At 37.8% G+C, this 24,231-nt stretch overlaps 1 protein-coding gene across 3 annotated transcripts in view; it reads left to right on the forward strand.

Annotated features, from left to right (window-relative positions):
• The window catches only part of WAPL (WAPL cohesin release factor), a 63,119-nt gene extending 40,331 nt beyond the window's left edge, over positions 1-22,788 (forward strand). For 2 of the 3 annotated variants that reach the window (XM_027897916.1, XM_027897915.1), the window contains exons 6-19: positions 1-153; positions 404-540; positions 2,532-2,643; positions 7,778-8,005; positions 12,177-12,288; positions 13,267-13,364; positions 14,147-14,223; positions 15,420-15,595; positions 15,919-16,034; positions 16,751-16,912; positions 18,057-18,264; positions 19,409-19,497; positions 20,532-20,627; positions 20,978-22,788. In XM_027897916.1, coding sequence (XP_027753717.1) covers positions 1-153; positions 404-540; positions 2,532-2,643; positions 7,778-8,005; positions 12,177-12,288; positions 13,267-13,364; positions 14,147-14,223; positions 15,420-15,595; positions 15,919-16,034; positions 16,751-16,912; positions 18,057-18,264; positions 19,409-19,497; positions 20,532-20,627; positions 20,978-21,043 — 1,830 coding nt within the window. In that variant the 3' untranslated portion in view covers positions 21,044-22,788. The remainder of the gene's footprint in view (positions 154-403; positions 541-2,531; positions 2,644-7,777; positions 8,006-12,176; positions 12,289-13,266; positions 13,365-14,146; positions 14,224-15,419; positions 15,596-15,918; positions 16,035-16,750; positions 16,913-18,056; positions 18,265-19,408; positions 19,498-20,531; positions 20,628-20,977) is intronic. The other variant, XM_027897917.1, reaches the window with a different exon arrangement.
• Positions 22,789-24,231: the final 1,443 nt, after the last annotated feature.

Genomic DNA, 24,231 nt, shown 5'->3' on the forward strand with positions numbered 1-24,231 from the left:
GTAAGGCTATCTTCAAAGGAGGCAATTCATAAAGATGATGGAGTTTTTAAGGCTCCTGCACCACCTCCCAAAGTGATAAAAACTGTGACAATACCTACTCAGCCCTATCAAGAGATAGTAACTGCATTGAAATGTAGGAAAGAAGACAAAGAAGTAAGTATTTTTAACAAATTTTTAAGATAAAGAATTATCAGTAATCCTAAGTACTGATGGAGCAGTGTCAAAATGAAATTTGGCTTTCCTATTAAAAAATAATGTTTTTATCTAAATAGTTGAATGGCCTTCATTAACTTATTAATGTTTCCTTGCACTTAAAACTGAATAGATTTTTACACTGTACTTGTTAAGATTATAATCAATCCCAAGAGCAACTTACCTAGGTCAAAATATTTGTCTTTTCCAGTTATACACTGTTGTTCAGCATGTAAAGCACTTCAATGATGTAGTGGAATTTGGTGAAAATCAAGAGTTCACAGATGATATTGAGTACTTGCTAAGTGGATTGAAGAGCAATCAACCCCTAAACACACGTTGCCTTAGGTAAGACATTTTAACATAAAACACTGAACCTGTATTGAAGACATACTGAATTAAATAGTTGTCAGAGGAGAGACCATGCTTTAAAATGTCATTGCCATTTACCTGGCACTTCTCCTATGAAGAATAACATTTGAAAATAATAATCAAGATGGTATCTTGTGAATAACCAAAAGCAGTATAACTATGAAGATGAAATAGAAAATTGTACCTTAAGAGACATCTGACACACTTGTTATCCTAGCTACAAATTAAAAAAAAAAAATTCTGATAACTTTTCTTTGTTTAGTGCAATCTAATGTATGGTGTCTGTTCTGTTTTATATATAAAATTCAATTCTAAAATAAAATCCCTAAGACTGGAAATTTTGCTGATGGTAGTCTAGAACTGATGTAATACTGGGTTATCATTTAAATCCAGCTGCATGTTCTTTATCTTCTATTGAGAAATAACACTGGAAGTAAAGAAGTCTCAGTGTTAATTGGAAGCTCCCTTCAGTTGTCTTGGACCACTCATTGCACTCTTAATATCCAAGTTACACATTATTGTTAAGTTAGTATGAAACATGTTAGTCTTGAAAAGTTGATGAATTAATATCGGTGTCCATTCCCTGGACGTAAAAGTAATTATCATATTGTTAAATATAATAACCATTTATAGTAATTTTTATATACGTGTACATTTTCCTCTCTGTTCAGTAAAACTGAAATAACAGAGAAGATAAAATTTAAACTCATAGAGACAATGATGGCAATGCTTTATTAGTGGCTTGACTGTGACTGGAAAAAAGCTTTATATGCCTTTAACAGAGCTATTTTAAAATCTCTTCTTTGTTCTTCAGAAGCTAGCAATGAATATTGTTGCTGGACTATAAATACAAGAACTCTGTTATCCAGTTTGTATATACATTAAGAGTAAATTACTACTATAATGACAGTTTGGGGTATTTTTCATATTGAGTGCTCTTAATTTGCTCATATGGCAAATGTACTAAAATCTTAAACTGAATCCTTTACTTTCCAGATTTATATAATGGAATATAACTTGTATAAACACAATAAAAATGTTTTCTTTCAGTTAACAAATTAAAAAGAAAAGTTTTTTTCCAAAGGAAGTCAGTGTGTAAGGATAGGAATAGACGTAAAAGAATCAGAAACTGGTAGGTAAGCTCTCCCTGCTGCTGTTGTGACTGGAGACAGAAAGGCCCCTTGTTCTTTCCACACCTTACTGTGTGAATCTCTTACGATCAGATTCCTCAGTAGTCATGGAAGACTCGACTGCAGAAACACTCCCACATTACTGCACATTTGAAAGCAATTTATTTTTAATAGTTGCTTTGCTTCACTGTGCTAGAAATGGCAGCTTACTGATAAAACCAGGGGAAGGGCTGCATTTTTGAAATGAGCTGCTATGCTGGTCACTGATTACACTAATATATTTGTCAGATTTTTTCTGAAATCTGTAGTGTTTCCATCAATCAAAAATGCAGCAATAAATATAAAAAATGTGTAATGTAAAAGTAGTGTCAGGAATAAGTGGGACTAGTCAGTCAATTAGATAACCATCAGATAGCAGTGAAAGTTCACATTTACAATTTCTCGTATTGCCTTGGTCCATAATAAGCTCTCCCATGTCTCTAAATCAGACCTTCATGCTGAATCCGTGAATGTTTTCACTTAAACTACTGGGTTTGGCTTTTTTTTTTGGTTTTGTTTTGTTTAAGAAGCAAGTTCAAGGTGCCCTTTTCAAATCCTGTTTTTAACCAGGCTTAGAATAAAGCCGACATAGTTTGGTGCTGGTGAGCAACTGCTGAATAAACCGCTGCAAATTCACCAATTGCAAACTCACCTTCTATAAATTTCAGAAGAAACATCCCCACAGAGTTTGTCAGGATCTGAGGCATCTGGTCAGTCCTGTGTTGTGGACTTGTTTACCTGCTGTTTTTCTCGGGGTGGTCATTTCAGTTGTTCTAATCCAGAATTAATTTTCTGCAGTGTAATCAGCTTGGCGACCAAGTGCGCCATGCCCAGCTTCCGAATGCATCTGAGAGCACATGGGATGGTAGCCATGGTTTTCAAAACACTGGATGATTCCCAGCACCACCAGGTATGGATACATTGCATATTTTGTTAGAATTAGTTGATACCTGTCTACTGTGTGTGAATTCTGTGTGCATCTGGAATCAGTGGCTCCATTTGAGAATGTGTTCCAATGGCAAATCCCTCTTCCGCTGTTCATGTGCTTCTGGGTTTGGAAATTCTTTTTTAAGAAATTATTTAAGCTTTTTTAAAAAGCTGGCTGCACTTTGGATTGCTATTTTATGGCATCTCTTAAGCTTTTTTTCATTGTTTTCTTGTTGTGTTCGATTTCTTTCAAATACAATACATGTGAAAGGAATCCTTCCTTCTTGTATTTAAAGATGGCTCTAAGTGCTCATCTCCACACTTGCTTGTGTGTGAATTATCACCTTTTCTGTAGCTACTGGGGGGAATTTGTCATGTCATGTGCCTGTCTCCTTGAGCACTGCTGTAACTGCAGTTGTGGGATGCCTTGAGTGTTCTGTGAGAAATCTAGAAAAGGTAAATTTTAGCTACTTATGATAACATGACCTGAGGGTTAAACTGAAGCAGTTTGGGTTTTCCTTCTTAGCAGTGTTACCTCTGTGGGGTGTCCCTTGAGATCTTTTTACAGACACTGAACATACAAGATGTTGCTGGGTAGTAATGGGTAGTAGATCTGTATGGCCAGTCAGGTTTATTATTTTCTCTAATAGCTCTAGAAGAATGATATACAATGCAGAATGAAACTTTGCACCCACAGAAATGGATATTTCGGAGATGCTGTTTGACATCTTACTGTGGGTGGAGGGAAAAGCTTTGGAGTCTTAAGTAACTGATTTAGAGTAATAGCTTATTTTCCATCTCCCTTAAAAATTAGCGATGGCTAACTGTCAAACACAGGCACCAGGTTCAATGAATTCATTATTTTGTGAGCTGTCAAAATAGTGCCAAGTGATACTAGAAATAAATAAAGTGCAGTCACGCTATTTAGGCCAGTTGCTACCACTGAGTTGCAGGAGATGGGCAGAGGACAGCTACGGTTCCTTGGAAAGCGGACAAGCTTTGCTGGGTGTATTTTTGGCTGCCTTTTAACAGTTACCATTATTCCTTCATTTTTCCAAAGAAGTAGCACATGCAGTTCAAAAGGAAATTGCCTGCTATTATTAGTCTGCAGTCGCAAAAAGCATTGATTATATTCACTATTTTCAGTATATTTGATGAAACGCTCCCTTTTGTCAAGGAAAAAAAAATTGTAGTTCATGTTTTAATATAGTTACAGTACATTCTCGGTGCAGGTTTTAAAGTATCTTGAAATTACTGCTTTATTAAACTACTCTTGATAAATGCTAATATATGTGCCCTGACTGCTGACAGTATATGCTCTAACGTGGTCTTCTCTGTATAAGCAAGCTGTCTTTCTATATTCCCATTCATTAATTACTTCACTATTCAAAATGAATAAAATTTGTGTACTAAATCTCAGTTTGAAGTAACTCAAGAATAATAAATTACACTAGTCTTTGCAGGCGTGGCTCAAAGCCATTTAAGATGAATAACAACTGAGGGGAAAAATGCACAATTATTTGGTTAATATTTTTCTTTCAAGTATTTTGGAGATGGGAAAAGTGCCACAATTACATTGCTGATAGAAACAGATATGAACATATATTGCATTCAGTGTTCTGATACAGTGGAAGAGACTGAGGGTGGAGTGGACACCTTAACTTTCCATAAGGAGTATAAAATAGCAGTTGCAGATTGGCAGTTGGCATTTCTTTAACCAGCAAGGACAACAAAATAACCAGGTATCTTACTGAGCTATGCCCAAAAATAATCACATGAAAATTACTTGTTCCACCAAATTTTTCTTGTAGAGTTGTGTTTGAGCTTAAGTTCTTAATTGATTTTGTCTCTTCAGTGATGCTCTATGAAGGTTATGAAGTATCATTAATTTTTTTAAAATAAAAACTATATTTTCATAATAACTGTCTGTAGTTAAGCACAGAAACGTGGTTTTCTAATGTCTTCAGCATGTGAATAACTTTAAAAAAAATAAAAGTGTATTAAATGTAGTGCTGAACCCTAGAAAATAACCATCTGTTCCCACAAGCTGGAGTATAAATAGAACAAGCAAGAGAAGACAAGGATGAGAGTGGGTGTAAATGGTCTGCTGTTTCTGGAGTGTATGTTCAACTAGGATGTTTTCCTGAATTCTGTAGAGGTATGGAGTGCAAATCCGTAGTTAGATATGCCATAAAATTTCTGTCTAGAGCAAATTCTATTTATTTTAATTTTTTCTTCTCTCCACATTTATTTGGAAGCAGAATGTGCCTTAAGCATCTTGAGGAATAGAATGGGATCGGGGAAGCTCATCCAAAAAAAACCCGCCCCTGTACTGCAATCTGTAAGGGAGGGATTTTAAGGGATTGATTGTATTCTTTGGCTGCTTTGTTTTCTTAGGATACTGATCAAAAATAAGTTGTACTAACAATTTCCCCCTCCTTCTCAGCTCAGAATTCTGTGTATAGTACCTTTAGGGCATGAGACAGCTTTCAGCAGGCAGGGCGGTTGAACAGCAGATCAGAGCAAAATTTAGAGTTGTTTCATTCAAGATGAAACCAACTTGCTTATAGGGGCTAAGAGAAAACAGTTTTAGAAAACCCAAATCACTGGCACGAGGCTAAAGCAGGTTTATTCCATGTCATAAGCACCTTCCACATTTGAGGTCCTTACATTTACGACATCACTCTTTTCCTGTTGCACAGAGAGAGCATTTGGAGGCCTATTGGCCCAAGTCCCTCCCGTCTGTGTGCTGTGGCAGGAGTCTGCTGCTTCTTACACAGAGCTAGTCCTCTCCTTTTTGCTATCCCAGCAGTCCTGCAGCCTGAGACCTTCTATCTTGGTCACTTCAGATCACAATTTAAGCATTTGATAGCCTGGGAGGCAGATCTGAAGGGGTGCAGAGGGAGAATCGTTGCTCCCTGTGTAATGGAAAGCTGGATGGGCTGAAAAGAAAAGAACCTGGGACAGGCAATGGCTTGGCACAGGACTTTACAAAATGGGTGTGATTGGCCTTATCAGACTGGAGTATCTGTAAAGCATTTCTGAGCAGTGATCTAAGAACAGTCTCTGACTTTTTGAAATGCTTAATTATTGGCAACCCAGATTATAAATGCAGCAGTTTCCCTCTGTTGACTGCTGCATGCTGTCTCGCTGATAGAAACTCCTCTGGGGGCTTAAGCAATTTTTTTTTTCTTTTTTTTTAGCAGGAAACCCACCTAGATAATGCTGGTCATTAGAAAATAGTTCTTCATAGATACTGCTTTATTAGGTCCCACATTAGCTGAACAATGGTTAGTGGAGTAACCTTTAGTTTCTCTGAAATACCTGTGCTCCTGTGTCCTGTTTCCTCACTGTCATTCCGAAGAACCTAGTCTTTCAGAGTCTTCCAGGAACCTGACATTTATTACAGGATAAGCCAGCTGCAAGTAAATCAAGAGTAAACATTTCTATAATTAAAATTAAAGAATTGCAAGGCTTACTGGGGAAAGGTAATAAAAATTAAGGGAGAACAATGTATACCCTGTCTGTGTAGACAAGTTGCATAGATTGCTTTCTGCTTTATATCAGGGAAGGCTGGAGTAGTGATAAAAGGCTTGAGTAGTGATGTTCACAGCTAAGATTTTGTTGGATGGTTTTTTTTTTTGGTTTTTTTTTTAAACAACCTTGTCTCAAGGTTGTGTTCACAAAAGGAGCTGTGGATTTGGAAACCCTTGCTTCCTTCCTTCAGTACTTCAAATGCATCTTTGGTAGTTGGTCAGATTGAAGTCTTCATTCACCTGAGAATTTCCTTGGCTCAGACAGGAAGGAGTTTTAACATACCTTTTGATAGACTGTCATCTGCCTAATCCTGTCTTGGAAATGCTGATACTGCTTAGTATGACCAAGTATGATCATTACTTGCTTCTAAAATAAACAGCAGTTAATGATTGCTTTGGTGGTTGGCTGAACTCTAAACAAGATGTTAATGAGGTATGACACAGAAATTCTGCCCTTTCCTGTTGAGCTGTACAACACTCAGGTCACAGAGTTGGTTTGTTTCCATTTTTAATTTACCTCATACAGAAACAATTGCAGTGGATGCATGCAGCTTGTTGACTCTTAGAGAGTTGATCTCTGTAGGACACTCATACCCTACACACACCCCAGCTCTTATCTCCTCCAGTTTTCATCAAAGGTTTCTGAAAGTTTTGTGCCCAGCACAGCTCAGTTCCCTGGAACATTCTGCTCTTTACCATGGCTTGGAGCTCAGTGCTCTCGGTGCAAGTGCTGTACTTAAAACACTGGGAATGGATAGCTTTGCTCTCCCTCTTCACTGTCTTCTGTGTCTCTTCCTGACAGTCAACTTCTGCCTTTGCTTTTTTGGATCCTCGTGAAGGTGAAATTTAATTCCTTCTTTAAGGAGGCTTTAATCTTCTTTAGGCAGTAAGAGATCCCTGTACACCAGTTCTGTATGAGATAGGGATGGTCAGGATAATAACATTCACATGTAGGGACAGGGCAGGGGGAAACTGGTTTATGCTCTGACTGCTTCCAAAAAGCAGAATTCCCCTGGAACTAAAATGAGTTTATGCTGGAAAGGTTTGGATAAACTATTGACTGACAGACCTTTTTGGCAGAATCAGAATTTGTCATCAGGTACTTCCCCTGTGTTGCCCCCTGCCCAGACACTGTCCCTGTGGTCTCTGTATTTTGTGGTGCTGTCACCAGTTCATCCCCTTGAATCAGAATGTTCACCCACCCTGCGGTGTACCCTGTGCTTTTTCACTTTGTTCCCCTGCCATCTGTCTCCCCTGTAATACTGTGTTACTGGAGGTTCTGTTTCTTATTCTGTCTGCAGCACTGACTCCCTCAAAACCAGAAACCTGTGCTTTTCTACTTGGATTTTCTAAAATACTGAGTGCTTTGTGTCTCAGTTTAATTTGTTAGGAGAAAGCATTAGCAACTTGGGAGAAGGAATCTGTACAACAGTGAGTGCTCGTGAGAGTGCTGGTGTACACTGGGACTTGCCAGGCATTTTCTTTTATAAATCTTCAGCTCGTTTATGAAAAATGGTAAAAGGTCTGCTTGGAATGATTATTAAAAACTGACTGGTCTCTTTCTTTCTCTCCCACCCCAAGAATTTGTCCCTTTGTACAGCAGCTCTGATGTACATCCTGAGCAGAGATCGCTTGAACATGGATTTAGACAGAGCTAGTCTAGATCTGATGATACGGCTTTTGGAATTGGAACAAGACGCTTCTTCTGCCAAGCTGCTGAATGAGAAAGACATGAACAAAATTAAGGAAAAAATTCGGAGACTGTGTGAAACTGTTCACAACAAACATCTTGATCTCGAAAACATCACGGTGGGTAACACGCTTTTACTGGAACGCCTTGGCAGTTGTGGAATGCTTAATAAAGTGGGACTTGTGAGCATCATCTCTAATTTCTTATCCCCAGCGAAGGAGTCGTGTCACTTTGTCTACCCTTGATATATACATGACTGCACTGCAAGAATTTTCTTCTTCCAGTTTAAAATGCCCTTTTTAAAAGGCTGTTGGTAGGATAAAAGTTACGGTGTTCCTCAGCTGTCTGGGTGTCCATTTGCCCCTGCTAAGGGAGCAGTTACAAACAAGTACCACTTTAAATAACCGTGTGTTTGAAAACCATGCTTACATTATTGGACTCCATTTCTTTGCCTCAGTTTTGTATGTACTTTCACAAGCAGATAGGGGCTTGTGCATGGGAATAAGAGTGTTTTGGGTAAATTAAAAATGTGGTACAGGTTTTCCCATTAAAAAAAAAAAACCCGACAATCTGTCCTACAGAAACCGATTTCTCCCTGCCCGAAGTGTGGTGGCAGATCTGTCGATTACCATAAATGTGGATGAATTTTTTTTCTTCCCTTTCTCAACATACTTGCTTTTCATGAAAATACCTTCAGCTGCAGCAGAGTGAACTGTTTTTGTTTAAAAATAAATTTAGTCATGGTTTGATGTTAGCTTAGAAAATAAAGGGCAAGTTACAAAGGCTTTTTGAAAGAGTGTATTTAAAGAATTGATTGACAGATTGACTAGATGAGTGGTCATAAATGACAAAAATTACTAATATGTTTTTGCATTCACCATATTGCAGTGTAGTGGATGTTGGTGTGATCTTAATTTTTTAGCATCCTGTAATACATTCTGTTCAAAATTCTTACTAGGTTTTTGCCATTTTTCTTGTAATATTTATACCCCACAGGAGAAGCTTCTGATTTATTGTTTATGAAGGGAGTTTTTTAGACCTTTATCTCTGCCGGTAGTGTTCCAACTCCTGCCAGTAATCTGCAGTCAAGATTGTATTCCATATTCGGTTAGACTAAAAGATGATATGCCTTGTTGAGCTGGCATTTTCTCCTGTAGCTTTTGTGACACTTTAGGAAGGGTTTACTTCGGGGGGTTTTCCATCCAAATTCTGGCTGTGAGACAGATAGCTGAGTTGGTGTGAAAAGTCAGTGTTATGTAGCAAGACCTGAATTTTGGATGAGGAAGATGGTATTGATGACATCATTCTTAATCTTGGTAAGCAGTTTGTGGTGACAGTGGAGAACTGTTTAGAAATTTGTTTTTTGTTTCCTGTGAACATATGAACCATGCAGGTAGGGGGCTGATATTAATTTTCTGACCTTGGAAATCTGCAAAGGAAGAAGGAATCTGAGGTGATATTCTCCACTTTGCGTTTACAGTCTGAAAATACCAACAAAGAATGAAAATCTTTCTCTAGGTGGTGATCAGCTAGGAATTGGTATAATCAGAGTCTTATTTCAGTGCTGTTTTGGCACTGAAGGCAGCTCACATAGCACACAGTTTGTCAGTGCCAGGATATCTCTTGCACTATAAAATGTAAGACAGCTCCCTTTATTAAGCATGGAACAGCTGGTACAGGTTCCTCATTGCTAAAGCATCCAGCCACAAAGACCACTGTCTCCTGCTTGAGCTTCTCTCATATTCATAATCTGATCTAGCCTGATGCTTTTTTATGAACTGTAATTCTGTTCCTGTGTTTTCTTAGGCATGGGTTTTAAAGGGAGAGGATATATCAAAAGGGACTCTGTCTCTCTGTCTTGTGAGGAAGCTGTTCATGAGTAATAATATCCTAGGCCATCAATTTCAGCTGTTTTATTTGTGGGTTTTTTTTTCTGAGGCAGCTCTATTTTTTAAATTGATTTCGAGCTGTTGCTGTAAATGCACTGAATACTGTAGTACCTCACAGATGGAAACTGGTTTCCTCCCAGCTGCACCATCTAGAAGCAGAGACTATATAGTGTTCAGAGAATATTTGCAAGCCAAATGAGATGATTGGGTTCTCTTCCAATTTAAGATAGTAGCAATGGTAAGTTGAGACAATGATGAACTTCATATGTAGAAGATCAAGCTGCTTTCGGATGGATCTCTGTCATGAGATACAATAAGTAATCTGTTTCGTACCAGATGACAGGCAGAAAATGCTAACAAAAATGCAGATCTTCTGGGAGTAAAGAAAAGATCTGGGCTTTTTCAGACTCAGACATATCCACTGAGAAACAGGAGGATTGCAGCAAATGTTTTGCTAACTCCAGTTTTTGCCTAACCAGTTAGAGTTACACCTTCTCTTTCTCAAATCTTACACAGAGCAAGATAAGATGGTCAGTACTGGCTGTCTCTTCCCACAGACCATGTTGTTTGTGTGACTGTCTAGAAACTAGGTTGGACTAATTTTTGAGTACTCAAACAGGTATTCAAAGGGTTCTACTCTTACTATTAAAAACGTGAACCCAGAAACTAAAAAGGAGCTCTAAAAAGGAGTTTCTTCTAAAAAGGAGGGTTGAATTTGTTCCAGGGTTTTTGTACTGGCTTAGAAGAAGATAAAACCTGAAGAACTCAGCTTCGTGTTAGCGAACGGCCCCTGCCTGTCAGTCAGCACAGCCTCTGGAGCTCATGCTTGTAGCCAGCTCCTCTCTGCCACATCATAACGAGAACCCTCAGGAGTGACTTCTTTTTCCAGATGATGAAAGAGGTTATTCTGGTTTTCACTCTCAGCATGAGGCTGAAAGCTTAAGGGAACCACGTTTTGATACTTGGTGTTAAAATTCTGTCATAATTGACATAAAAATTTGATGTCATGGACTACTTCCCTTAAAAGCAAGAGGGTTACAAGGTTTCATTGGATTTATTATTTAAAAAAAAAAAAAAATGTTCTTATGGCCAGTAGTACAAATATCAGATTATGTTCTCCTGGAGTTTTTTAAGTCTTACTGCCCTTTGGCAGAAAACTAATCACCCTATTTCAAACCTTGTGTGGCCTTTGAGCTTTTGTGGCGAAGGTATTTAGGAAGTTAACTAAATCTTCTGTAGCTGTAAAGTTCTCCAAGGAGAGTTTTGAATGAGCTTCCATCAGTCAGGTTTAGATTATGCATGATTTCAGTCATCCATGTTTCAAGCTCAGTCTGTAAAGTGAGAGGACTCACCTGAGCCCGAGCCTGGTGAGTGCTGTTATTCCAGGAGGGGCTGAGGTTTGAGCTGCTGTCCTGGGACATCCTGCACAGCTCCAAGAAAGCAGAGCCCTCCTTGGAGCACTGCTCATCCAATCTGTCAGGGAGGGAAGGTAACCTGAGAGTGATAAAATTCAGTTGGTTTCAATGAGATCTCATGGCTTTTTCTTTAACCTTTCCTTGTTGTATTTATGCACCGTGTATGAATTACTTAAGCTTGTGGTAGTTCAGACTTGCCTCTGTGTTTTCCAGGTGTTACAAGAAATCTGTACTAGTTGCTTTTGCACAGATGTAAATCTGTATGTATACAAATGTTTCACTGTTAACATGTCTTTATTAGAGGCCTTTGGAAAAACAAGTTATAGTCTGAACTTAACAAATGGTGTTGGTTTTGGTTATGCAGGGGATTATTTGAGACAGTCACCTAAAATCTCTTTTAACTTCCATTTGCAGGGAGTGAACTTACCTTTGCTATAGCTGAATTTCTATATGTGTTCCTCTTTTCTAAAAATAAAAGTAAATCAGTAAATAGAGTAATGTTTCTACAGTGTTTCAGTTTAATTGCTTATTCTTTGGGTTTAAAATTAAAAACACAAAACTCCTACGCTGGAAGGAAACGTGCTCTACGAGCACAGAGTGAACGTATCAGAGAGATAGAGTAGCTGTGCTCACTCTGGCTTTTCTTGGTTGTTTTTTTTTTTCCTGCCTGAATGATTTGTCCATTTCCTTCCTCCAGTTGTTTCTTTTGATAACAAAAGAAACAAATGAACTGAGTCTGCTTGGGTTTTCTAAGCTATTAATAAAATAAAGAAAAACTGAAAATGCAAAGTACCTCTTTATTAATACCCACATTTTTTTTTAAACATATGCATATTTTTAAGTCTGTTCTTGCTCCCTCTGCTGGTTCTTCTACTCAGAATCTCTGCTGCTGGTTTGTATGGTTTTTGTGTGACGTGTATTTGTATGATTTGGTATGTACAGCTGCCTGTGAGGATTTCACTAATTCCAGAACCTGCCTCTTTCAGACCGGGCATTTGGCAATGGAGACGTTACTGTCACTCACCTCAAAGCGAGCTGGGGACTGGTTTAAAGAAGAACTGCGGCTTCTGGGTGGTCTGGATCATATTGTAGATAAAGGTACATGGAAGATGCTGCTTTGGCAGTGTGAAAAAATAATGAAGCATAATCAGATGTTTGCTTTTCTAATGTTCATTTCCTGTGGGTAAAACCAGTAAAATTATTAGCTGTGTTAAAAATGAAGTGCACAATTCAGTATCAAATTTTTGAGAAATATTAGTGACTTTATTCTGTTGCATGTGGGGTCAAAAGCAGTTTTAATGTTAAACAGAATGTGTATAATGTTGCATGTAATGTGTGAGATTAAAAATGTCTTAAACTAGAGTAAAGATTACTGTGTTACATATCTCTGTTCAGCACACAAATACAGCACACTTTTTGTTGAGTAGATCTCCTTTGCAGTCTTCTGTAATTATATTCAGACCTAATAATTTTTAACTAAATATCCCAGAGGAAGTCAGGCCTTCAAGAAAACGCGGTGGAGGATTTGTTTTCATTAATTTTTCAAAGATATGTTTCAGGTTTTTTTGAGCATCTCACAGGTAGGAAAAGTGACATTTTTAAAGTGAATATTGAGCTGAATAAAGCTTGGTCTTAAGTAAGCAGAGGAAGAACAAAGGAATGCTTGGAGAAATGAAAGTGTTCAACTTGCACATGGTTTCTAGTTATGGTTTCAGATTTGTGAAGTGTGGGGAGTGTGTGCTTCCTGTGTCTCTTTTCTCTGCTAAAAACCAGTCCATTACATGGTCATGTGCTGGTTAATCTCTTCTTTCTCGGGAGAAAATAAAATATATGATGAGGTAATTTGTAGCAACAGTCACAAACTTGTAAAGCCAAAATTTTAAGGTTTGTTTTTTAAATTTACTTGGAGAAATGAAAAATGCTGATCGTGTCTTCCTAATTGTTTCCTAGCATTGATTGCAAGTGTGTAAAGTGTAAAACAAGGTTGATAGCAACTCTGAGTAGCTACTTAGTTTGTGCAGTTGGCTTTTGAAGACCTCTTTCTGATAGTGGAAAACAACTTCTTTTTGTGTTTAGTTAAGGAATGTGTGGATCACCTAAGCAGTGATGAAAATGAAGAGAAGTTGGTTGCTTCGTTATGGGGTGCAGAAAGATGTTTACGGGTCTTAGAAAGTGTGAGTATGAGCAGACACATTGCATTTCTGAAAACCCTTCTTAAGCAGACCTTTTCAGGATACAGTTACATTGGAACACTTTATAATTTATTTTTTTCATAGACTGTACTAACTTTCTGGTGTTTATCAGTGTTCTGTATGTATGCTCTGCGTTCCACATTTATTTTTGGTAAGAATAACTAAATGCAACACGATGCTTTTTCTGAGGTTTCTATGAAAAGCTGCTGTTTATGGATGTTGTTTTCATGGCATGAGTTTGACTCTTTAGTGTGTGTCTAGTAATAGCTGATCATTATAGAAGCAGTATTTTCTTAGAAGCAATAAATCAATGTATATTTTAAGAATTGCTAATTTGAACCATAATGATCAGCTATTACTAGTGGTAACTTCCTTCACTAAAATAAAAGGACAGACTCCAAGGCAGTATAAACACAAGCTGAAAACTGAGAAAGATGAACAATTGTTGCAGGGTGTCTGCCTGATTATATCCCTTCTCAAAGGTGAGAAAAAAATTTTCAGATCTGTTTTCTGCTTTTAAACTGGATAGGTGGAATTTCCAAGCAACACTAGAATAGCGTTGTTTTAGTGTTAGAATATTCAAATTTGAGCTTAAGAATGGTTCGTAATGTAGTAATGGACAATGAGAAGATAAAGTTTACACTGGATAATAACCAAGAAATGTGGAACTGAGTAAAGTGGGGTAGTAGTGAAAGGGAATGCTTCTCTGTGAGGGAAAGAAAACCCCTCCTATTTTTAATATTACTTTCTCCTTCTCTTTTTAGGTAACTGTGCATAATCCAGAAAATCAGAGCTATCTGATAGCATACAAAGACTCACAACTCATAGTCTCCTCTGCTAAGTAAGTTGTTAAAAAAAAAAAAAAAAAGACTACTTGGTGCAACACTTCACGTGATGGGGGAAAAATAAACAAAAGGCTGTACCAGAATATTCTAGGGGGGCATAATGCCACAATTTCCACTGTTGCTTTCCATTAAGTAATGCTGAAGTTAATTTAGATGAGGGTATGGGCAACTAACAGAGTACTACCAGCTTTGTAGTGCTGCTACTGCTGGTTCTGTAGAAGCTGTAAACTGTGGATTCAGCTCCATCTGTCCCAAGTTTAGCAGGAACACAGAAGAGGGCAGTTACGAAGCTACACTTATTTGCTCTGTTTTCAGTATGCTTATGTATTTGCTGAAGTGGAGCATAACAGAATTGACAGCGTAAGTAAGAATTAAAATGGTGCAATTCTGTTCTAGGCTGTTCTCCCTGGCAGAGGTTCTTGTACAAACACCTCTAAGCCGTTTATCAATCTGGGTGAGGTCTCAGCTGGCTGGCAGAGACTGTCTGCCCCCTGTATTGCTCTTCATAAGAGAGCAAATGAAGCTGAAAGTTTGACTTTGCAGACCTCATTGGAAACATAATTTAATGGTTGTAGCTTAGATATTGGAGTATTAATTTAAACTAAAACAAAACAAATGCTATTTAGACCAGTATATATTTTGGACATTTGTAGTTTTATTTGTAATTTAAATCAGTGTAGGGGGTTTAACATGAAACTGATGTTACGCAGTAGAATTGTGCCTGTGGTCCATTAGTGGTACAAGATGAAGATTTTACTACTAGGAAGTCACGTGTCATTTCTTACAGAATGGAAATAGCTCTGAGAAGAGAACAAGAGAAAGTTGAGATAACACTGTCAGATCATGTTGTGCCTTGATGGCCAGAGGATATGAGAGGCTGAGTTTGTGGGAAGAGGAGATATCTTTTGTAAGACCAAGTGTTGAACCTGGGAAAGAAAATTAACTTTTCCTCTGGAAATACCAAGCTGATAAAGCTCTAAGCCACAAAGCTTCCCTGGTCTTTGTTTTTCATAATTTCAGTTGAGCTTATAAAAGATTTTATAGGTGATAAGTTTATCTCTCCCTACAGACTGGGCATCTGGATATCAGAAAAATTCTGCATGAGCCCTGTTTGAATTTTTTTCCTGGTGAAACAGATATGAAGGTTCTGTATATTGTGAAGATAAATTTGTTCTGCTTCTTCTCCCTGCAGAGCCCTGCAGCATTGTGAGGAGTTAATCCAGCGATATAATCGTGCTGAAGACAGTATCTGTTTACCAGACAACAAGCCTTTGCCTCACCAGAATGTAACCAACCACGTGGGTAAAGCAGTGGAAGACTGTATGAGGGCCATCATTGGGGTCTTGCTCAACCTGACAAATGATAATGGTAAACCAACAATTTTTTTTGCATATTCTCTGTTAAAGCATCAAATAAGACATTAATATAAACCTTTTTTTTGGTACTGATGAGGGTTTTTGCATGTACAGTGCAATGAAGCAGTTATGTGTGGTAGATGCTTGCTTAGAGCCGTGGGTAACTTGTCTTTGCAAGCTGGATGAGTAATCGCAAGTGTAAAGTGTCTGAGGTGTGTGCTTGGGCTGGGGGAGGCTGGTTTGTCCTTAGGACCAAAAAAGGTTTTTATCAATCTTCTTACCATTATGAACATGAGTATTTGCAAAATTGAGCCTCTCAACTCTCTTTGTTTACAGAATGGGGTAGTACAAAAACAGGTGAACAGGATGGTCTGATAGGCACAGCAATGAATTGTGTGCTTCAGGTTCCAAAGTTCCTACCTCAAGAACAGAGATTTGATATTCGGGTGCTGGTAAGCTGTTGTGTTTGTTCCATTCACAGAAAATGATTTGCCCCCTTCTTGTCAATTGAACTACTTTGGTTCTGCATTAAGGAATAGTTTCCTCTACAGTTTTCATTGTTTAAAAAAATATATATATATATATACACACTTAGTGAGGTATTTAAAATTTCTGCAAGGATTTGGTGAGTTTGAGGGTTTTTTTACTGCGCTTGGTGGGGAAAAAAGTGCACTGCTTGGTGAACAAAGAGGTTTAGCTAAATAAGACTGTGAATTACTAATTTTCAAACATCTTCTCAGCTTCAGAAATATGATGTTATTATTTAGGGTAAAGGCTTTGTCAAATTTACCTCAGCTTATGTAAAATGGCCCAGTGTGTCCTAAATAGCAACAGTGAAATTGTGTACGTGAAGGATCTCATAAGAACATAATCTGAAGCTTGGACACATGAATCCCTAACCTGTAAATGAATTCTCAGCTCCAGAAATGTTTGCATGTTCAGAACTGGAAAAACAGAGATGCCTCTATAAAAGTTCTCGTGTACAGGGATCTCTGCCTTGCATTGCTTTAAATCCAGTTCCCTCTGTCTATCAGGCTGTTTCATAAGGCTACAAGTTCTGTATCCTCAGGTAAGGCCTAAAGAAGACATTTGTCTAGCTAGATGTTTTTTTTGCTAGAATGTCTTTTGTTAACGTGTGCAATCCTTTTTGACTCTCCAATTCTTGCAGGGATTGGGTCTGTTGATCAATCTGGTGGAATACAGTGCCCGGAACAGGCACTGCCTTGTCAACATGGAGACATCGTGTTCCTTTGACTCCCTGTGCACGGGAGAAGGAGACGAGAGCCTGAAGATCACTGGACAGATCGATGCTGTTCAGGCTTTAGTGCAGGTGAGAAATGCTTGTCCTCTGAGAGCTCCCATTTCTTGATATCAGACTGTCAGGGGAGAAGGGAGAACTGAATGTTTTCTGTTTAGTGTTTTAAGCAGTACAACACGGTGGGGGAGAGGGTGCTGCTCAAAATTCTGCCTTTTGCAGTGCTGTCCATTACAGAAACAGCTTTTACCACTGATAAAAGACAGTGGTATCATCATCACAGACATCCAAAGGCTGCTCTCGTGTCCATAAAGCTTTTTTGTTACTATAGAATTTATTTCTGGTTTTATTGTTTCTAAATGGTTTACTTAGACTTTTGTTTTAAGCCAGCTGTAAAAACTGTAAGATACTTTTCTCTTGCATACAGAAGTTGTTATTTTGGATGTGAAACGGCATTCTTGAATACTGTATTGACTGCCTTGTTAAAAAAAAGAAATCCACCAGTAATTTTGGCGAATGAGTTCTACCATGCACACCAAAATTAAAAAATGGAAAGGAAATGACAGACTTCTTATGTCAATGGAGTTAATTTTGTGGTTGTTTTTAGCATTCTGTTTAAGTGTATGGAATAACTGTCTAGCAGCAGACTAAACAAAAAATCAACAATAAAAATAATGATATTAAATGTCTTAATGTATGCAGTTTGGCAGTATTTAAAAGTGGTCATTTTATGGTTTGGAAAATAATTGACAAGATATAAATGCACAATATGAGATTACTGGTTATTCACTTTTTTGGTAAGTCATTTTAAATTACTCCTTCATACTTCTGCTTTTTACATATCAAGGTAAAGCTAAGAAAGCCAAGGGTGTGTAGCTAGCATAAGAAGAAACTGAAAATTGGTAGATAACAAAGATGGACAGGAAATTATGGCAACTTATAGTCCTCAAGCCATGTCTCAAAGAAAGCAATTAAACGTTTACAGGGCCCGAGAGGAGCCTGGCAACCAGTTCAACCCTGGGGAGGGAGGTCTCGCTGTGGAGCTGTTGGGACAGATTATATTTTCCTGTGAAGAAGAAAAGGCTATTGTTAAGAAAAGTATTGAAGACTAACTGTACTAAGGGGTGAATTGTGAATGGGAAATAAACTTTCCAGTGTTAACTCAGAGTGTTTAGGGTTTAACTTATAACGGAAATTGTCCTGAAATTTTCCCCCTCAGCTATTCCTGGAGTGTGAGCGAGCGGCACAGCTGGCCGAGAGCCAGACAGACGAGTTGATTAAAGAAGCTCCCACTGCTCAGCATGACAAGAGTGGGGAATGGCAGGAGACAAGTGGGGAGATCCAGTGGGTCTCCACAGAAAAGTCAGACAGTACTGAAGAGAAGGTTAAGAAGGAAGAAGATGATGAAGAACTTGATCTTAATAAAGGTACGTTGTCTGGCTGTGATGAGCTCAGAAAAGGCAAAGAACGGTGTGACTGCGTGAGGTCCTACCTTGTTCTCTGCTTCCCATCTACATGCAGTCTCTTGGGCTCAGATTTCTAGGTGAAACTGCTACAGACCAGAAGTAGGAGCAGTTCAGAGCTGAAGTATGAGAAGTGGAAGGAATTATGCTACTTTTTATTTTTTTAATAGTACCTTTTATCAGTTTCTTAAAAAAATTTAAACCAAAAGAGACACAAAAAACCCAAAACCTTTTTAGGGACCTTTTTGTTCTTCTGAAACAGTCCTTGTAAGTTATCTGCCTTAATTTTGTGTCCCAGGGTTCCTGTTTTAAGCTACTTTAAAGGGTTGGGGCTTTTTACCCTCGTCCCACTATTTGCATGTGTACCTCCTCTGTCCCCATCTTGTTTGTGTCTGTCTCCTCACTCCCTCAGTGGTATCTCAGGTGTCTGTGTAATGCCTTGATGTGCTGCATCTTTGGTAACTTGTCCCAGGACTCTGAGTATCTCTAAGCTGTGATGTAGTTTGTCTCTGGAATAGAGACACGTCTGAAACATCAGTCCTTCTTTAATCTTCCACATGCAGGTGCAGTGTATTACTTCCAATAGTGTTTTAATCTGTTGTCCATGGGTGTGGTACATTACTTTCTCCAACCTTGCTTTATACCCTTCCTCCTTTTTGTAGCCCCACCAACTGGTGCCGTCTGCAGTTATTTGCAGTTTGCAAAAAGTGCTGAGTCATCAGCAAAAAAAAAATCCTATGTCTGCTTCCCTAACACTATAAACTGCTCTGGGTGGAAGTCTTACTGGCTTTCAGTATCACATGCAACATTTACACTTTGTAGTTTGGTGTGTTCAGCATAAAGTTCGCACGTGGAAATGGCAGATAATAAAATACTATCCAGCAGAATGAGTTAAAAGTGAATGAAGACCATTTTTCTTGCCGAGAACGTGCTGCTGAGTCAGTAAGTAGGGTGCTTCCTGATTCCTGCCTCTGAAATCTCAGTCCAAGAGCTCGTTTTGTCTGAGCAAAAAGAATTCTGGAAAGCGATAATGAAAGATTGTATTTGAAGCAGTAAAAGCTAGCAGCTGGTTAGAGAATACAATACACTCAGTTGTCTCTTTTTACAGCTCTTCAGCATGCTGGGAAGCACATGGAAGACTGCATTGTGGCCTCATACACAGCATTGCTTCTAGGCTGTCTCTGCCAGGAGAGTCCAGTAAGGGAATAAGTTGCTCTTAAGTCCTATAATTTTTAGTGAAGTAATAATTTGCTGTATTGAAAGAGGTTAATTAAGTTCGGCTTCACTCTGACCAAGTACATTGATGAAGCTACATTGCCAGACGTATTCCATCCAAAACAAATTTTCTGAATGTCAGTATATTTCTCAAAAACAGTTGGAATTGAATATTTAACCTCTGCCACCTCTCTCCCCTTAGTCGTAGCCAGCAAAAGAACTTACTTTGGAAAGGCAAAGGAAAATTGGCAAGCCTGTGCTTTCTCAGTAGTTTTAATAAGCAAGTTACCATCAGAGTTGTTTATTCTTTATCAGTCTGCTTTATTTTTTGTCCCCCATTGAAATGACATGAAATTGTGTATGCCCATATTAGTTCAAGATGATTGCCTCAGATTGGAAAGATGTAATAGAAAGCTGAAATTAAAAGTACAGAACTTTAATGACTGAGAACTTCCTCAAGTTTCCTATCAAATATATGCTTGAATGAAAATGAGGTTCAGACCTGCCTCCAGGCTCGACTAAATTTTCTGTGGTGGCAGAAATGGCCTTTAAAGTGCTGCCTGTGCCTTTGTACTGATTAGTGTCTGTACAACTGTAGTGTTTAGAGTGAGAGTGACAGTAAGTTCAGTAATTTTCAACCCTTAGCAGTTGTAAAGGGGGAGTCTCTTCACGTCAGAAGAGTGATCTGGTGGGGTTTTTAGTTCTTGGTAGTCTTGTGGGTCCTGGGGAGGTCTGACAGTTCTTTTTTTATTTTTTTCCTATTTTTTTAAGGGGGAAAAAAACAAACCCTCAAACCAACAACAAAAAATAGTTTAGCAGTTGTTGTTGTCTAGAAACATAAATGCTGTAAACATAGGAGTGTTGCTTAAAAGAGACTTAAATCATAAAGATGACAGCAAAAGCCATCTTAATAATCCTATTAAAATACTTGTCTTACTGCATATCACATGCAGAGTACTATAGTTCTGTGTTGGAAAAATATTTCCCAAATGAAAAAAGACTCTTTTATTTCTTAGATCAATGTGACTACTGTGAGGGAGTACTTACCTGAAGGGGACTTCTCGATAATGACTGAAATGCTCAAAAAATTTCTCAGTTTTATGAACCTTACTGTAAGTAATATATATTTTAAATTGATGTGTGTAGATATCTTTGTCACTTTGTTTTTTGTTAATATTTCATGTATTTTTAGAAACATTAAGTCTTCAGTTTTGTCTTTGTAACAGCACATGGTGATACTCTCTTTTTAAATACTGAAGACCCATTTGTCTGTCCTAATTTTGCCTGTCATTATATTGTGATTGGTCAGGAAAATACTTTTGATTGTCTGCACGAACTGTAGTTGCTTTTACTGATATATAATTGTCAATACTAAAATTCTGCAATTAGAATAGCTCTCAAATATTTTGACAAGGTGCTACAAATGCTTGTTTGTTACTTCTGTTTTCTGTTACATTTCCAGTGTGCAGTTGGAACAACAGGCCAGAAATCTATCTCTAGGGTGATTGAATACTTGGAACACTGCTAGATACTTAACTTCCGCTGCAGGCACTCTAATGCTGGAGCTACCCTTAGACAAAAGAAGAAGTCATGAAAGAAGTCCTTGAAGGATATACCAAGAGCATTCATCTGTGTCATTCGTGTTCGGATTTTTAAGGCTACCTGGTCTCTTAACCATGCATTCAGCATTTTCCAAAAGACAGTTACTACATCAATCTGCAACTATCAAAAATGAGGGGAAAAAGGTTCTGAGGAAAGTAAATAAAGAAACCTTGCTGTTTATGATGCAGTGCAGTATTTAAATATTTTTGGCAGGGTCTGCCCTCCCTATCTTTTTTTTTTTCTTGCTTTGTTCGTGACAAGTTTCAAGGGGAAAACCTTGCTGCTGATAGTGCAACTGCTGTTTACTGTTGAGCCACTGTTTCATGCCAGCCAGGTGCAAAGGCAGCTTAGCTACTGAGGTATCAAACAAATGTTCTAATAAAGAAGTTCTGGACAGCAGCACCGCTCCTATTTGAGTTTAATTTGCTCTTGCTTTTTTTATTACTAGATAATTCCAAAATCATAAAATATAAATTTTTAAATACTTTTGTGATTTTAACTACTGTCTATATTTAAAATTTGTCGGAATCCAAAGAGGCGAGGATTGGATAGTTTATTTTTTATACTGTTTTGATTGAAATTAGGTCGTTGAACTCTTTCTCAGTTCTACAACCACCGTGGCCCACGTACTGTAACCTGCCAGACCATAACGCTTTGTAGTTCCAAGCATGCAGCCCCATCGACACACAAAGCCATTCTGAGGGTATGTTATCCACTAAGGAAATAGGAACTGTAAAAAGTCGTGCCCTGTTGAAAAAAGCAAATGAAATAAAGGAGAAAAAAAAATATATATAAAAAAAAGATACTTAATCCCAGGGTAGTTTACACTTCTAATAAGCAAAAACTTTGAAACGCTGTTTTAATTTGTTTCAAGGAAGAACTCAAGGTGTGTTTTATAATGTTCAGTGCAGAGAATTTGGATGCTTTAGGGGGGAGAGTTTTAAAGAAGCTAAAACACCAATGGGGATTAATGTTTCCAGCTGACATAATCTTTCTATTGCATTCTTCTGTAGTATGACGAAGTTGAAATGCATACAACACAAAGCCTTAAATTGCTGATATAGCTAAGATTTTGTTCAGTCTGAGGTCTAGTTCACAGCAAAGCATTGTGTTTGAAGACTGAAGTGGAACAAAGAATCCCAGAAAATACATGACTTTTTTTAGCAATTTTTTTCTTGCACTCACTATTCAGACCAACAGAATTGGTAATTATTTTTATTAAGGTGGTCTTGAATATTTGCAGACTGTTCTGAGATCTGCTTCGCTGACATTTTTAAATACCTGTATAGGTAGTTACATCGTGTTACTCCATTGAATTTGTAAAACTTGAAGCCATAAGAATATTAGTTCTATGTATAATGAGGAGGAAATAACAGGAAATCTAACCTGCTTTTAGATCTTGTGTTATCTCCATGTATAAAGTTAAGAACTTGTGCTTTTGTATCAGTGCCAGCTGTAAATTTTTTACATACAGTGGCTGCCTTCTATGTCTTCCTATTTTTGATAATGCAGATTGTTGGGAATTCTGTAAGGAAGTAACTGATTAGCGGCAAAAATCTTATGTTGGTCATATTTTTTTGCATTTTCTCTCATCACCTTCTAAAAGTTAGTGTATCAGTGTAACTTAGAAAAGTTTTTGAGGTTGTATTCCCCGTCCTTAAAAAACGAGACGTAAAAGCAGTACTGAGAGAGAGGGAGAAGCTGGATGTAAATGATCTATATCAGGAGGAAATTATTGGATATTTGGCCAATCTACTTTTCTGATTTTAGAGATTTTCACTTATAATGGGATTTCAAATTGATTATATAGTTTTCTGGGGAGCAATTGCAAGAGACAAGAAAATCCAAATGTGATGATGGGGGAAAGCAGGGACAACTACCTTTCTTTGTTACACTGGTAATTGTTTGGGAATTGATTTACCTCAGTGTTTAACAGTTTTTTTTAAATGTAACTAATTGTCAAGCACTGACAAATGCAGATACTTTTTTTTGAGGGTGGGGGGAGAAATCACCCTGTGAACTGCAGTGCATTTTTGTGTGTTAGACCCTCAAATAACTCTGCATTAAAGGGTACTTGAGGCCAACTTGCAAATTAAAGTTTTAAAGTAACTTTTTTTCCACTGTAAATATTTGTGTAAATACTCTCAATTGGAAATTAGAACAGTAGAGTACTTTTCTGAATCCAATCCTATTTTTATTTTATACAGTATTTCTCAGCTGTGATCTTTGGAGCAAAAGCCAACGGCAGGAAAAATAGTTTGTACCAGTTTCATGAAGTATGTCTTTGGGTTTTTGTAAATAATTTTAACTCAAATAAAATTGCTACTTTCAATACATATCTTGTCTTTTAACATGCAATAAAACACTCCTGTGAGTGGTTGCAGCAAGAAGGCAGTGTCAGGTAAATTGCTAAAAGACAACAACAACAACAACAACAAAAAAAAAAAAAAAAAAAAAAAAAAAAAAAAAAAAAAAAAAAAAAAAAAAAAAAAAAAAAAAAAAAAAAAAAAAAAAAAAAAAAAAAAAAAAAAAAAAAAGACAAAAATAGTAGTGGAGCATCCTGAAGGTGGTGCTTTGCTCTTCTCTTGTGTGTTGGGACAACAAAATTCAGTGCCTGGACCTGAGGCTGTGGTCAGTCAAAGCAGCCGAGCCTGGACGCTTTCTGGAGGTGATGTGCTGTGTCTCTGGATGCATTCTGAAGTTCTCTACCTAAGTTGCCACTGATCCTTCAGTATCAACTCTCAGGAGCTGTAGTCAGAGTAACAGAAATGTGGTAGAGCGTAGGGGAAATGGGGCGGTTGTGATTCTGGTGGTACTTTTCACATCAAGGGGCATGTCAATGGCTTCTTTATTCAGTGAAAAGTGAGGAAATTACCATGCGCGTTGCTCTGTTTCTCGATTAATATGAACGATGCTTTAATTTCCTGATGGATTTTTTTTTTTTTTCCCCATGGATTTCTCCTTAATTGGTACAACTTGATACGGGTACAATATGCAATAATTCATGAGCTGTAAAGTGAGTTGAATGTGATGTGTCATCGCGTTGCCACTTCAACAAGCTTCAGCATAATGTAACTATTTCTGTGCTGTAAAGGAACGTTACTGGAGTTTGAA

This window comes from Empidonax traillii, unplaced genomic scaffold (assembly GCF_003031625.1).
Source record: "Empidonax traillii isolate 1590-97213 ecotype Southwest subspecies unplaced genomic scaffold, ASM303162v1 scaffold567:size408382, whole genome shotgun sequence".
Classification (NCBI taxonomy): Eukaryota; Metazoa; Chordata; class Aves; order Passeriformes; family Tyrannidae; genus Empidonax; species Empidonax traillii.